The 13,740-nt window shown below is 38.7% G+C and overlaps 3 protein-coding genes across 5 annotated transcripts; 2 read left to right on the forward strand and 1 right to left on the reverse strand.

The window, feature by feature from the left end:
- The first annotated feature begins 145 nt into the window (after window positions 1–145).
- On the forward strand, window positions 146–2,367 carry LOC137955357 (uncharacterized). Of its 2 annotated transcripts, none has more exons than XM_068802262.1 (2): window positions 146–460; window positions 2,100–2,367. In XM_068802262.1, exons 1-2 carry the CDS (start codon window positions 194–196, stop codon window positions 2,364–2,366), a joined length of 534 nt encoding a protein of 177 aa, XP_068658363.1. In that variant the 5' UTR covers window positions 146–193; the 3' UTR covers window position 2,367. The 2 variants fall into 2 exon arrangements, 1 of the variants encoding a protein (XP_068658363.1); XR_011113145.1 differs by having other exon boundaries at window positions 372–460; window positions 1,475–2,191.
- Window positions 2,368–2,480: 113 nt separating this feature from the next.
- LOC137955355 (bifunctional 3-dehydroquinate dehydratase/shikimate dehydrogenase, chloroplastic) lies at window positions 2,481–9,169 on the forward strand. 2 transcript variants are annotated; one of them, XM_068802259.1, is made up of 12 exons: window positions 2,481–2,531; window positions 2,969–3,168; window positions 3,258–3,490; window positions 4,316–4,421; window positions 4,568–4,783; window positions 4,954–5,300; window positions 7,126–7,189; window positions 7,282–7,390; window positions 7,493–7,639; window positions 8,080–8,228; window positions 8,493–8,655; window positions 8,761–9,169. In XM_068802259.1, exons 3-12 carry the CDS (start codon window positions 3,291–3,293, stop codon window positions 8,802–8,804), a joined length of 1,545 nt encoding a protein of 514 aa, XP_068658360.1. In that variant the 5' UTR covers window positions 2,481–2,531; window positions 2,969–3,168; window positions 3,258–3,290; the 3' UTR covers window positions 8,805–9,169. The 2 variants fall into 2 exon arrangements, with proteins under 2 accessions (XP_068658360.1, XP_068658361.1); XM_068802260.1 differs by having other exon boundaries at window positions 4,316–4,344; window positions 4,659–4,783.
- On the reverse strand, window positions 9,114–11,243 carry LOC137955356 (zerumbone synthase-like). Its single transcript, XM_068802261.1, has 2 exons — window positions 11,055–11,243; window positions 9,114–10,175 (listed from the first exon to the last, which is right to left on the reverse strand). Exons 1-2 carry the CDS (start codon window positions 11,102–11,104, stop codon window positions 9,302–9,304), a joined length of 924 nt encoding a protein of 307 aa, XP_068658362.1. The 5' UTR covers window positions 11,105–11,243; the 3' UTR covers window positions 9,114–9,301.
- Window positions 11,244–13,740: the final 2,497 nt, after the last annotated feature.

A 13,740-nucleotide genomic window follows, 5' to 3' on the forward strand; every position in this document is an offset into this window, starting at 1 on the left:
TTCTCGTACCGCTAAGATATCCGGTCGGACATTTGAATCGAATCATCTGATCTCCAAACGGACGTGAAAATCCGAAACATGTAACGCCCATTAACAGCCCTGCAAATTGGCTAAGCTCATCCATGCCGCCCGGCTGCCCTTCCCGTTACTGCTTCTTACATTTTCTCGCACTTTTTTTCACTGGAAGGAAATAATGGCAACAGAAGCTCAGATAACCGCCTTCTCGCACGCAATCGTCGCGAACAGAAATGCTTCTCCTCTCCCTCCCAGGGGTAAAATTGCACCTCTGCCTAGGAGACCGACTCTTTCGTTCCCCAGCTTCCGTAGAGCAGTGAACCGCTCTGTAATCCTGGAATATTTCGCTCGCTGTAAAGCGCAGAGCTTCGAGGAAGAGCATCAAACCCCAATTGTGGATCTTAGGGTGCCAAACCAGTGGTTGGTTCCATCTCGGGCTCTCGAGGTATTCGTGCTTAGTAGTAAATTTAGAGGTCATTTACTTGCTATAGGCTGCATTGCGATGTTTGGTTCTAAACTAATGTACTTTAAATTTCTGTTGTTTACACATTCTCGAGTGAAAATTTCTTCAAGTATCCATCAACAAAACTTTCCCATTATCCCAGAAATAGAACCGAATTAGAGCGTGTCCTTGGGATGTTCTTTTACTACTTCATCTAGATAAGCAAGAACATTTTTAAGAATCTATTTCGTCTGGAAAAAAAGCATCCATTATGTGGCTTTTGAGAGAAAATTTTTAAGGGCTTTCTGCCACCTTTGCTTGCAGATTTTTTTTTTTTTTTTTAGGCATATGACAGAAGATAAACGAAATTGGAATTGGATATAGTGGATCCAGGTGTGGCAGAGGGGAGATTGCTTTCAGCAATAAATAACTTTTTTTCTTTTTGGTGTGTCTCTGTGTGTATGTTTAAGCTTAAAGAGGAACCTGGATGCATAACTTCAATAAAACGCTTGTGAGGATAATATTGACAGTCCCACAGAATTTTGCCAGAGTTCATGAGAAGACGATGGATGCCAAAGCTCACTGAAATGTTTACATAAATATTTAGTTTCAGTGAATAAATATCAAGAGGAAGTTTCCATCTTCACCACCATATCTTTCTCCTAAAGATATCTTTATCCTAATGATGTTAGGATCGGGAATCTCCTTCTTCCTGTTATCATTTGCTAGCTCCTTCCATAGGTTGGACTTGTCTAGGTTGGAAAAATTTGCTTGTTTATTACTCTTTCTTGGTGTAGAACAAGTTCTCTCTGTCTTTTTTTTCTTTTTTTGAAATGGTGTAGAAGGTTAGAACAATGGAAAGAATTTCTACTCGCCATGTTCTTTCTGTCCTTCAGGTTTTACCCTTGAACTCAAATTATGGTTTTCTTAGTTGTTGCTGAAATCAAAGTTACTCGAACTCTAGAAGAAGCATGCTACTTTGTTACTCCATAAATCTAAACCACTGTGGTGCATCAGCTGCCCAAGACAAGACCTGGTGCTAAGTCAGGCAACCCTCTACATTGAATAAAATCCCAAGTCTGGAGAATGACTCTGGCTGAAGCATTCTATGGAGCACTCTATTGTAATTGATTTCACAAGGCCGGTGTGAAGTTCTGTTGTTTTTCCCCTCAAACTGAGGCCCAGGTCTTGCTTAGGTTTTAGCACATCTTGGCATGCACATCAGTCATGAGCATATTACCTTGCCAAAGACATACTTGGGAATATGGGATTGGGGATGGCTTCAATTGGTAAGTTTACTTCATAACTTGGCAGAGCTACTGAAATCTGTTTGAGAAAATTATGTTTATGCTGATTAGTATTTGTTTGCAAAATTTCAATTGACATGGCTAACTGAATTTGTCTAAGAGAACCAATACCAGTAGAATTTTTAAAAGCTAGTTCAGATGTGAGTCTTTTGTTGGAGATTTATGGGTGGGTTAAAGGAGGTACTTGTTGTAACCATCTTCAACTGTAATAACTAGTTTCTGAATTTTTAAGGGAGCTCTCATAGGTTCCATTTGTGTCCAGACATTCAATTTAGCAGCTGAAAATTACCAAGTTCTGACGTGCACTTATTTCCTTGTTTCTGCTGCCTCTGGAGCAATCTGAGTGGCTTAGAGTAACTTTGCACAAATGGTTGGATGATGAATACTGCCCTGAGCCGACGAACATAGAAATCAGTAAAGTTGCAGCGAAGTCCTTTCACGAATCCTTGGTGGGCGGACGAACTGACATAGGTGAGATTCTGTTGAAAATGGCGAGCGATTTAGAATCAATCTCTTACCAGGAAAGCTTTCACGGGGCGTTCTCATCAGCAAACGCAGCTATTAATCTAATTGCTGAGCGTATAGAGCTGGATGGTCCCTAGCATGTTTCTCCCAGATCAGAGTCTCCCCCATTGAAGAGCTTCGGCTGAAGGAAGCCTCCTTTCTTCTCAAGAACTGGATGTTGATAATAATGGAGTAACAGCTGCTCATCAACTTCCAGCTGGTTTATCGTTGAAGGGGTCGAAATCAATGCCAGCGGAAGGAATGTAGGTAGAATAAACATTTCGATGTATACTGTGTGCTAAAGGAAAGTCGTAAAAGAGATATTTTCACTTGTCAATTTTATTATTTATTTATGAAATTTAATTTTATATAAAAAGCCAATATTTATTTTAAAAATAAGTTTTTATTTATGAAATTGCTCTCCTATGAATATAACATAAATAAAAAAGAGTAGTATTTATTTATCGACTTTTCAATAAATATAATATAAAATACGGACTTATTCTATCTAAGTTATTGCATTCACTTGTATTTAATTATTAAATTTAAATTGAATGACTTAGATTTTAATTTCTGCTCAAATTAAAATTAAAATTTTATAAAGTATAAAAAATTTATTAAAATGGGTCAGAGTGACAAATGGGCTTGGGTTTTTCGGAATTTTTTTATGACAAATCAGGAGTGAAACTTTTCTCAACAGGCTGGGTCGCCCTTTCTCTCAGCCCGTCGGAGGTCCACGGTACCGAGGAGGACAAGCTGGCTGCGAGCCTGCGAATCACATACTATGCACACCGCAATAGGCGAGTCCACAGCTGGCGGCGCTTCACCAACTACATCCTCTTTCTTCTTCAAGGTGATCTTGCTCATCCACTCGGCAGCAGGACGCTGGATAGTCTTTCGGTAATCTGTACTTTCTGTTCCTCCGTGAATACTTATCTGTTTTGCTCGTTTCTGATTTTTTTTTTCGTTTTGATTTCTCTATGCTGCAGTTAGCTTCAAACTTTCACGTGTGAAGCAACGAGATGTCGCAAACTCCGACCCTTCTTTGTGTGCCGTTAATCTCGAAAACCGTTGACAAAATGCTTCTCGAAATGGGTCGCGCTAAGATCAGCGGTGCCGACATAGTCGAGATCAGACTCGATCATCTCTCTGGTTTCAATCCTTCAACAGATTTGGAAATTCTTCTCAAAGACAGGCCTTTGCCGGCGCTGGTTACCTACAGGTATGTGGTGATTAGCTAATTTTTTCAAACGCGATTACTTGATGTTCGCTATAGCTACAGATTAAGTTCTGAGATCAATTTAGATTTTTCGTTCGTTTCATCGATTTGTGCTTTGAAGACGGTGACAAAAAGTGTGACTCTCCGTATTTTTTCATGGTAAACTCCCATATTTTGTGATGCGAGACTGACTGCGGCAATGCGAATGCCAGCTTCCTTCTTGTGCTCAATTTGTACATTGTGTTTGCTGATCTTTTTCAGTTCTTAAGGTTCCTCTAACAGCAATTATTTGGAACATTTAGAACGAAATGTTTTGAGAGCCACCTTGTACGTAGTGTGGTCATTTTCTGATAGTGTAACCTCTAATTCTGTTTTCCGGTACAATTTCTTTTAACCATGTCTTAGGATGTCTTCCATTAAGTTTGCATTTTTTTTTTCCTGTGCTTCTAACGATTCGTAGTTTCGAGTTCTGGAGTTTACATTAATAAGCTTTATATATAGTTATCTGATATTTTTACACCCAATTGGAGCTTCCTAAATCCTCCTTTGGAGTCTCATTGTCCTATACAAATTTTCAACAAAGACTAGCGATGAAGTTTTGCTTACATTAAAAGCCTATCCAGGAAAACAACCTGAACAGGTAAATATGTGTCTCCTGACGTAGTGTCAAATGAGGTATATGCTTTAGGACTCTGATGGAATTCATACCAACCAACGAGTTGAATGTTTGTAAGTTGTTAAAGAAATAGTACATTCACAAGAGACAACACCCACAAATCTTATTGATCTTTTATGAAGTGTTCTAAGTTGTATTTTCAATTGTTCCAGGCCAAAATGGGAAGGCGGTCAATATGAAGGTGATGATTCTAAAAGATTTGATGTGCTTCGTTTAGCTATAGAGCTTGGAGCAGATTACATTGATATTGAGCTCAAGGTTGCTCTTTTCTTGTTAATATGCATATCTTTTGTTATTTGTATATGTAAATTGTGGTCTTCGCTTAATACAGTATGTTCTTGGAAGTGCATGCTCTAAAATCTCAAGAGAAATATTTTAAGAACTCAAATTCTTCAAGCTTGTAGGTTGCTCATGAATTCATGGGTTCAATTTCTGAGAAACCTGAAAATGTCAAGGTCATTGTATCCTCTCATAACTATCAGTTCACTCCATCAGTTGAGGAGATTGGCAATCTTGTTGTGAAGATTCAATCTACTGGAGCTGACATAGTAAAGATTGCAACATATGCCACAGACATCACAGATGTTGTACGCATGTTTGAAGTAATTGTACATTGTCAAGTAAGTTATTCTATTTCATCCTTTTTTTCCAGCAAAGTTAATTTTGTTAACTTGCATTGCCAAGTAAGAAACAGTTATATTTGCAAAAAGATTATCCAGTAGGTTATGTATTATCAGTTTCTATAATTCTTTACCACTTCTTTACCATATGACTTCAACTTGATTTTCAGGTTCCCATGATTGGATTAGTTATGAGTGAGAGGGGTCTGATTTCACGACTACTCTCTTCGAAGTTTGGTGGGTATCTCACATTTGGAACACTAGATGCCGGAAAAGAATCAGCACCTGGCCAACCAACTATCAAGGATTTGCTTAATGTATATAATATCAGGCACATTGGTGCTGAGACTAAAGTATTTGGAATTATTGGAAATCCTGTGGGCCATAGCAAAGGACCAATCTTACATAATGAAGCACTAAGGGCAGTCGGTTTAAATGCTGTTTATGTTCCTTTCTTGGTGGATGATCTAGCTAATTTTCTCAACGTCTATTCCTCTCCAGATTTTGCTGGATTCAGGTACAACTCTTTCTCAGATTGTATTGCTCACATGGTTCCAGTCGGATTGGTCAAAACCAGATTGTAGCCAAAATTAATAGTAGCCAAATTTATATAATCTTTAATTTTTCTTAGATTACTTAATTACTTATAATTAAAAGAGTATGTCTATGAAACTGAACTAGTTCTTTGAGTGTTGGAATTGAAGTTTCATTTTTTGCTTGGTTAAGAAGATGGTATGAAAGTTTCAGTATCTTTTGGGATAGGATAAGCTAGGATTAAATGTTTCACCAACTCATTTTTAGAAGGATCTTAGGTTAGATGTGCTTTTTTTAATATTGCCATCTTATCTTTTCTGAAACATAAATATATCAGTTAATTCAACTAAATTAATCCGCTTCTCGGATGAAATGTCATCAGAAATTTAAGACATCGAAGACTCTTAAATCTCTTCATGGAACCCTTTTACCCATTTTTGGTGAATCTCTTCAAAGGACCCTTGTAATCCTTATAACAATCTCTCTTTCAGTCAGGACCTGAAATATGATTGATATTTTAGTGTGCAATAGAATGGTAGAAAAGTTTAGATAAAATGGATACTGGAATCATAGAACAATATGATTTGCATCTCATCTTTCTTCTTTCTCTCTCTTTATCTTTCTGTTTGCTGTCTTCTCTCTATTATCTCTCTCTACATCTTTCTATTTTTCTCTATATGCCTCTACTTTTTTTTTCTGGATAATTCTATTTTTCCGTCGCTCTCTCTCTCTCTCCCCCCCTTCCCCCCATTATGTGGTCATTAAAAAAAAAAAAACTAAAACCCAAAAAAAATCAGCATCAGTGATTAGATGAACATTGGTATGTAACTATATGAAAGAGAATAATGAATAATGGAACATAGCATAAGTTGTATGACCACATAATGAATAGTGGAGATATAACCCAATTGAAGCCACACATGGGAAAAGGCTTTAGTAATTGCAAAGCTTGAATCACTCCCAAAAAAATTGCAAATCTTGTAAATGATGTCTGAAAGAAATAAAAATGGCTATGAAGGAACATTTTTGAGGTCTAAAGAATGACCAAATTAAGAAGCAAGGAAAGGAAGGAGTTTTTGCCCATTTGAGGCAGTGTTGGAGAGGGGGAATATGTACATGTAGATGTTGATGAGGATGATGATGTTGTGAGTGATTCTAATATGTTAGCCAAGAGAAAGCAAACCAAGAATTAGTCATCAACAGGCTTTAGAAGCTACTAAGGGGCTGATCTTTATATGATGATGCTAAGGACGGTGATAATGTAGGTGGTGCATGGGAGTCATGTTTTCTCTGTTCAGGAACTATACAAGATTCTGATCATGATGCAACTAATTTATAAAGACTAGTTTCTTTTAAGCATTTTATATTGTCCTTATTTTTAAGTGATCCACATTCAAATAATTTCTACATACAATAACATTGACTTTTAGGTGATATTAATGATTCATGATAAGTTTCCTCAAGTTTCTTGCGTTTCCATTATGTTTATGTGTGTTTTCCCTCTTGTTTGTTGGAGTTTCCATTTTTTTTTTTTTGAAAAAAATATATTTATATAAACAAGAGAAATTACAGAAGAGAGAGCCGATCCCTAACAATCAGCGATTTGTTGGAGTTTCCATGCTTATTCACCATACGTTTCTGTTTCCATAGAGACCAATACCCTACATTTCCATGATACCACGAACGTTGTCTAAATCACATCCGTCATATGATAGGGAGCCTGAGGAGAACAACTCTTTTCTTTTATTTAGTTGCAGGGTTATTCTTTGGTATTTTTAACTAAATAACCTTGTTTGGTTTGGCAACAGTTGCACAATTCCTCATAAAGAGGCAGCTGCCAAATGCTGTGATGAGGTTGAACCAATTGCAAAGGTAGACCTGATTTATTTTTTTGCAGGAGTTGGGAGTCCTGTCTGATGTTGCAACTCTTTTCCTTGTATAATTTCTTTTTATAAACCGTACAGTCTATAGGAGCTGTGAATACAATTATTAGGAGGCCAAGTGACGGAAAGTTAATTGGTTATAACACTGACTACGTGGGTGCTATTTCTGCCATTGAGGATGGATTAAGAGGTTTATATCTTGAAACCTTGTTAATATCTCTATATATGATGGCAATAAATGTTAACCGGAATTCATACAATGATATTTGTTCATGTGTGTATCCTTTATCAGATGCAAAGGTTACAGACAAGGACATTGCTGGTTCACCTTTAGCTGGTAAACTGTTTGTGGTCATTGGAGCTGGTGGGGCTGGAAAGGCGCTTGCTTATGGTGCAAAAGAAAAGGGAGCAAGAGTTGTAATTGCAAATCGTACTTATGGTAAATTTGATATGTATTTAATTAAGTTCCATCATCTACTGCTGCCTTACTGATGCACCTTAAACATTGGCTTCAAACTGTTGCTTGTCCTAGTCCTACTCAAATTTGATCCCTGGGTAGAATCAAGGCTTTCCGACCTAGGATGGGGCCTGACCCAGGTTCGTCAAAACCTGTGTCTGGTCAGCTCAACCCAAGTCAGCTGGACTTGGGGTGGGACTCGCCCAAAACGAAAGGGGCAAGTCTGACCTGATCCGACCCCACCTCCTGGGCTATGAAAATTCTGGTCCACCCAGCTTTATTGCAAATTGCTGCGGCTCAACCCAATTGAATTGCGGGTTGACCCACCAGGTCAGAAAACCATGGGTAGTATGGTGCAGAACTATTTATATTTATTGTTGCTTCTAGTGATTGTAATCCTTTTTTTTTTCTGGTTTTAATAGATCGAGCAAGAGCCCTAGCAGATTTGGTCGGAGGTGATGCTCTTTCCATTGCCGACCTACATGATTTCCATCCAGAAGAAGGGATGATACTGGCAAATACTACATCTATAGGCATGCATCCAAATGTGAACGAGTCACCGATATCAAAGGTCTGGCTCACTCCCCGATCAACTATACTTTAGAAAATGCATGCACTTGGTAGCTAATACTCTTTTTACATAATGCTTTTGAATTACTTAGGTTAGCATGGTTGTTGCGGTAGATTTAATTCCCAGCATTTAAGGGTTCAAGCTCAAATTGCTTGCATATGCATAACTTTGACTTATCAAACCTATATCTGGTTCACTTGCTGACACAGCATATTTTTTTCCTATTTTTCTATTCGTTGTAAATCTCTGGATATGTTTATGCAGCATGCTCTAAAGTCATACTCTCTGGTCTTCGATGCTGTTTACACCCCAAAGGTAACTAAACTCCTGTATGAAGCAGAGGAGTCTGGAGCTTCTGTAGTTAGTGGGTTGGAGATGTTCATTAGGCAGGCCATGGGTCAGTTTGAATTATTCACAGGTTTGCCAGGTATAAGCAATGGCCATTATCAACCGGTGTCATATTTTCCTTTATTCATGCTCCAATTTCCAATATAATATGTAAAAACTATCTTTTATTGTTTTGTCCAAGCAGCACCAGAAAAAATCATTCGAGAGATTATGACAAGAAACACATAGGTGGTTTACTTTCACTCATCGACACTGGATCCTGATTCCACAGGGTGGGTTTTTTCTTGAGCTATCCACGTCGGTCACAAGCAAACTCAAGCGGAATCCATCATGTTGGGACCCAGAGAGATTTTAGTCCCCATTAATACTTGAGGTATATAAAATAAATTTTCTCTTGGTTCATTGTTGTTGTACTAGTAATCCCATTGTTAAGAATTGCTGGACTGGAATCATCAGCCTCGTTTGTTGTATTGTGTAATCCTTCTCCCAAATTGATTAGCACAAAAGTGTATCAATTGATGGTTATCTTCTATCATGATGATATATACAGTTCAGGATTTGAATGGTGATGAATTAATAGCGCAGGTTCGTGACGGGTTAAGAAGCAAATGTGCACTGTTCATGTATTCTTTGCGAACAGGGAAACAACAATACTGGAATAGACATAGTTTACCCTGTGAAAGGGTATTTCAGGGTACAGATCCTCGAACCAGCAACGGAAGCGCTTACTTCAGTTCACTCGGAGAGGGGAAGGCAAGCCGCTTGAACGAAGTAAATCCACCATCCACCACCAGGTTATGGCCGCTGATGTACTTGGCATCATCCGATGCCAGAAACAGCGCCGCTTTGGCTATGTCAGTCTCTTCGCAATCTGCCCCCTTCAGCACTCCGGCGTTGTGAACGATCTCCCTTATCTTGTCGGCGTCCAAACCCGGATATAGCTCCGACATCCCTTCCAATACCAAGGCCGTCGGGATAGCGGACGGCGAGATGCAGTTCACTCGAATTCCAAACCTGCCGAGGCCTGGCGCCGAATTCTTCACCATCCCCACCACCGCGAACTTGGACGTCGAATAGGGCAGTGGCCCCATGCCGCCCAAGATACCAGTGACGCTCGCCGTGCATATGATGCTGCCGGACTGTCGGGGCGCCATAACTCGTGCAGCGTGTTTGATCCCAGCAGCCACGCCTCGGACGTTGATGCTCATCACTTTATCGAAATCCGACATGTCAAGGTTGTGGACGTCGGCCGAGGTGGAACCGCCGATCCCGGCATTGTTGTAGGCTATGTCGAGGCGGCCGTGCTTTGAGACAGCGAAGTCGATGGCTGACGAGACAGAAGCTTCTTTGCTGACGTCGCAGTGGAAGAAGGCGGCGTCTGGACCAAGCTCTCTGGCCGTTTGTTCACCAAGATCGCGCTGAACGTCGGCTATGATTACCTTCGCTCCATTAAGAATGAATTCCGTCGCTGTCGCTTTTCCGATGCCGCTGGCTGCTCCGGTGATCAGTGCAATTTTGCCGGCCAACCGTCCGGAATTTGTGGTCAGCGACCTCGTCATATAATTTTCTGCGCAGTGTGTCATCCTCAACAAACCACTTCTGCTGGTGAAAATTAACAATTAAACCGACATAGCAAAATAACAGTTAAAGAACTTAAGATTGACAATTTGCTACTATTATTGGCTATAAAATATCTCAAACGCTGTCATCTTTAAACAGTCAGTGTTGTTGAAGTTGTTCGAAGTACTGATACATAAATAATACAACATGGATAGCGACAACGATGCTAACATTAAATTATTCGGTCGGTTTACCGATTTCATGGCGACTTTCATGATTCCATATGACAATGAAGTTCTGTGCAGCCTCCATGAAAAATGAAAATCGACCTCAGAAAAACGACGACGGGAATTGATATTAGCTGCTTTCTCGTTGTTCAAGACGCAGCCTTTCAGCGCCCACCACCATCGTTCGTGTCCAGGAGTTCATGAATAATGGTTCTGGAAATGATTGCAAAAGCGAGCGGTACAGAAATTGGACTTCTCCTAAACGTTTGATTCTTTGCCAGTCTGTTCAAACTGAATGTCTCGAGATTTGCAGTTCTCAATAATCACTCTCGAAGAAATTTTGTGGGAACGTTTTATAGAGAAAGTGGATAGCAGCAACAGCTGCACAACCAGTTGAAAAGAGAAAGGGGACGAAAAGACATTCACAGTAAATGCAGGCAAAAAGATAAAAGATAGAGAACCCATTTGTGAAAAAAGTAAGTAATCCGACAAGGAAATCAAATTAAGGTAGAATTGAAAACGGTTAAGACATCACACCAAACCCAGACAACAATTTGGAAGACCTCGCAAGGAAACTATGAAGTGATAACAAAATTCCGACTCCACTCAGCATTCGAACACAGGCTGAAATCAGTCGAGAAAAGCAAACTACGAATCGTTATTTACTCTTAAAAGTTCAACATCAACCCACCTGGACCCGGATGAGAGTTTAAACATGTTCTTGCGGAAAATCTGCGCCATTTCGAAACGGAAAAAGAATCGCTGAAGGAGCACACGGAGATTCCCTTCAACCAGCCGTTTGCTCCGATGAGTTTGCTTCGCCTCGGACTCGTCCGCCCGCCCTCTGCTTTAATAATCAGAGGAGAGCATCTTTTGAGCCTCATAAAATGCTCTCGATTTGCATCATTTACGAAAAGTCCAAACTGATTTATTAGATGTTTCAGAGATTCAGGTGGCATTTACTGTAAATCTTCGTAAGCAACTCGGGTCTGCGAGATACCTAACCTCAGATTTTATAATATTATTTAGGAAGTGAAAGGCTCACTTTCGTTGAAAGTGGAACCCTTTCACTGTCATCGTACTGTTAATTTGTTATCCTCCTCCTTTACCACGTCACTCCCGGACATGGAGTTTGAAACCGACTGGTGCAACCCAAATCTCAGTTCTAGAGCTTAGAGATGAGGAAGTCAACCCATACAAAGGGGTGGGTATGAATATAAAATTATACCTTTTTTTCTTAAATTTGAGTTATAAGTGTTGACGTTGGTGGCTCTATTATTAAGTAAACTCTTAATAAAATCATTGTTAATATCATTCTATCTCATCTCTATAATTAACTCTACTCAAGATGTTGTTCGAGTATCATTACGAGTCAACTGGTAGTTGAGAGTGGATAGCGGGATCTGGAGTTCTTGAACTGGTTTTATATTTTATCGTTACCTTGATCGAGCTTACCAACAAAAAGCGGGAAAAAGGGGAAAAGTAATTGATTACTTCAATTGTTGGAGAAATTTAAGCTCTAATTTCAAATAGAGCACCAATTTGGTAAAAAAAAACTGAGATCTACATAGGCATTGGAGGGATACATTGGGGCTTACTCTACTTCTTGTAGACTTAGAAACCCAAGGATTTTCAAAAGTTGGCAACAAAAGCCTATAACATAAAAATTTTCATTGAGCAAAAAGTAAAGAAAAGGCTCTCGTTGACGTGTCGTACCCCTATAACTAGGCTTGTAAGATATTGAGAATGACAAAAAAAATATATATTGGAATAGCATTACAACCCTATAAAAATTCATACCCTTATCAAATCTTCCAAACCCCACTAACATATAGGAATAAAACTCACATGGGAAGACCTAAGCGCAATTGTCTTTCCCATATAGTTTGTTGGAAGATGTAATATGCAAGTAGTGGTATTGATGAAAAATCTCTTTTTTTTTTGTCCCCTTTTCACCCTTCTTAGGGTAAAGGGTATTGATATAATTATGAGACTTTTTACTATTATAAATAGATATTAAGGGGGAGGATTAAGCAGGTCACTTACAACTCCAAACCTCTTTACCTCTTTTTCAAACCCTCTCACACAACCGTCTGCTTTCTTTCCTTCTCTTTCTCTCTTTCTTCTCTCTTTTCTTTTCTTTTTCTTCTTCAATTTTTTCTTCTCCTAGCCTAGTTATTTTACATTAATCATTATGGGATCCTAAATCCAACATGGTATCAGAGCTATAAGTTTAGGATCCCGAGGTTAAGTTGTTGATAAATCAAGTTTTCATCAAACTTCTTGGTGGAGGTTTGTTATTGAGCAAGGATCGTGATTGACCAAATCGTGCTCATGCAAAAGATAAGTTTTTTCTTTATTTTTTCCAATCAGATTATTGATCTCTGTTCTCGAAAAAAAAGATGGTGACTGAGCATGATTCATTCTAGTTTTGGTTTTTTCGAACTCATTCAAGCTTCGATAAAGGATCAAATTTATGTTTTGATGCTACTATGAAGCCTTGGAAAATCATTTTTATAGATCAAACCTTATTATCTTTTTGTTGTAATCGTGTTTTTTAATGATCAAAGCCATACCTGCACTTATTAAATCTCCTAGAAGATTGTTGTTCATTGTTGATTTTCTTGTTCTTTCTCCATTGAACTCATTGATGGCTTCTTGAATTGACACAAGTATTTTTTGGAAAGGAAAGTTGTTGGACTATGCAACGTTTAAGGAAAGTTTCCTTCATTAGATAAACCTTGATTTTTAAGCAAGATATTTAGTGATTTGATTTGATTTGGAGATCCTTTCTTAATTAAGAATGATATGGTATTCATTCCAGATTATATTGGCCAACACGTGGCGTGATCTATCTATGTTTTAAGTGCATATATGAATTAAATTACTTTTTTACTTTCCGTTTGACTTCCTTCTCTCTCGGTTTGACACTTCACATGCAAAGTTGGTTGTTACCTTTGGACATTGAGTAGTTGATTTGATTTATGGTTGAGGATTATGTGAGTAAGGCTGGTAAGAGTGACTTGCTTAAGATCACTACTATACCCTTAAGAGTATTATCAAACTATTTGAGTTGGTCTCAATCGGTTAAGAAATTCCTTATCATTAGGGATCTCTTCGGACATTTGACCAAACTGTCTCCACCTGTAGATGAGGAAGAGGGTTCTTATACTAAAAGGCTCAAAGATGACACCCTTGTTATCAGTTGGTTAATAATCAGTATGAAATATTGTCCACCTTGAAACAACGAAGCAAATATGGGACACTTGTGCCAAATCATACTCTAGTACCGAGAACTTGACAAAAATATATGATGTCTATCAGACAATGTTTAATACAAAATAGGGGGAGAATTTGCATGAGCATTTGACATGGTT

This window comes from Aristolochia californica, unplaced genomic scaffold (genome assembly GCF_029961685.1).
Source record: "Aristolochia californica isolate CCGP_79_NKW_82.1479 unplaced genomic scaffold, dmAriCali1.0.hap1 SCAF_2, whole genome shotgun sequence".
NCBI classification, from domain to species: Eukaryota; Viridiplantae; Streptophyta; class Magnoliopsida; order Piperales; family Aristolochiaceae; genus Aristolochia; species Aristolochia californica.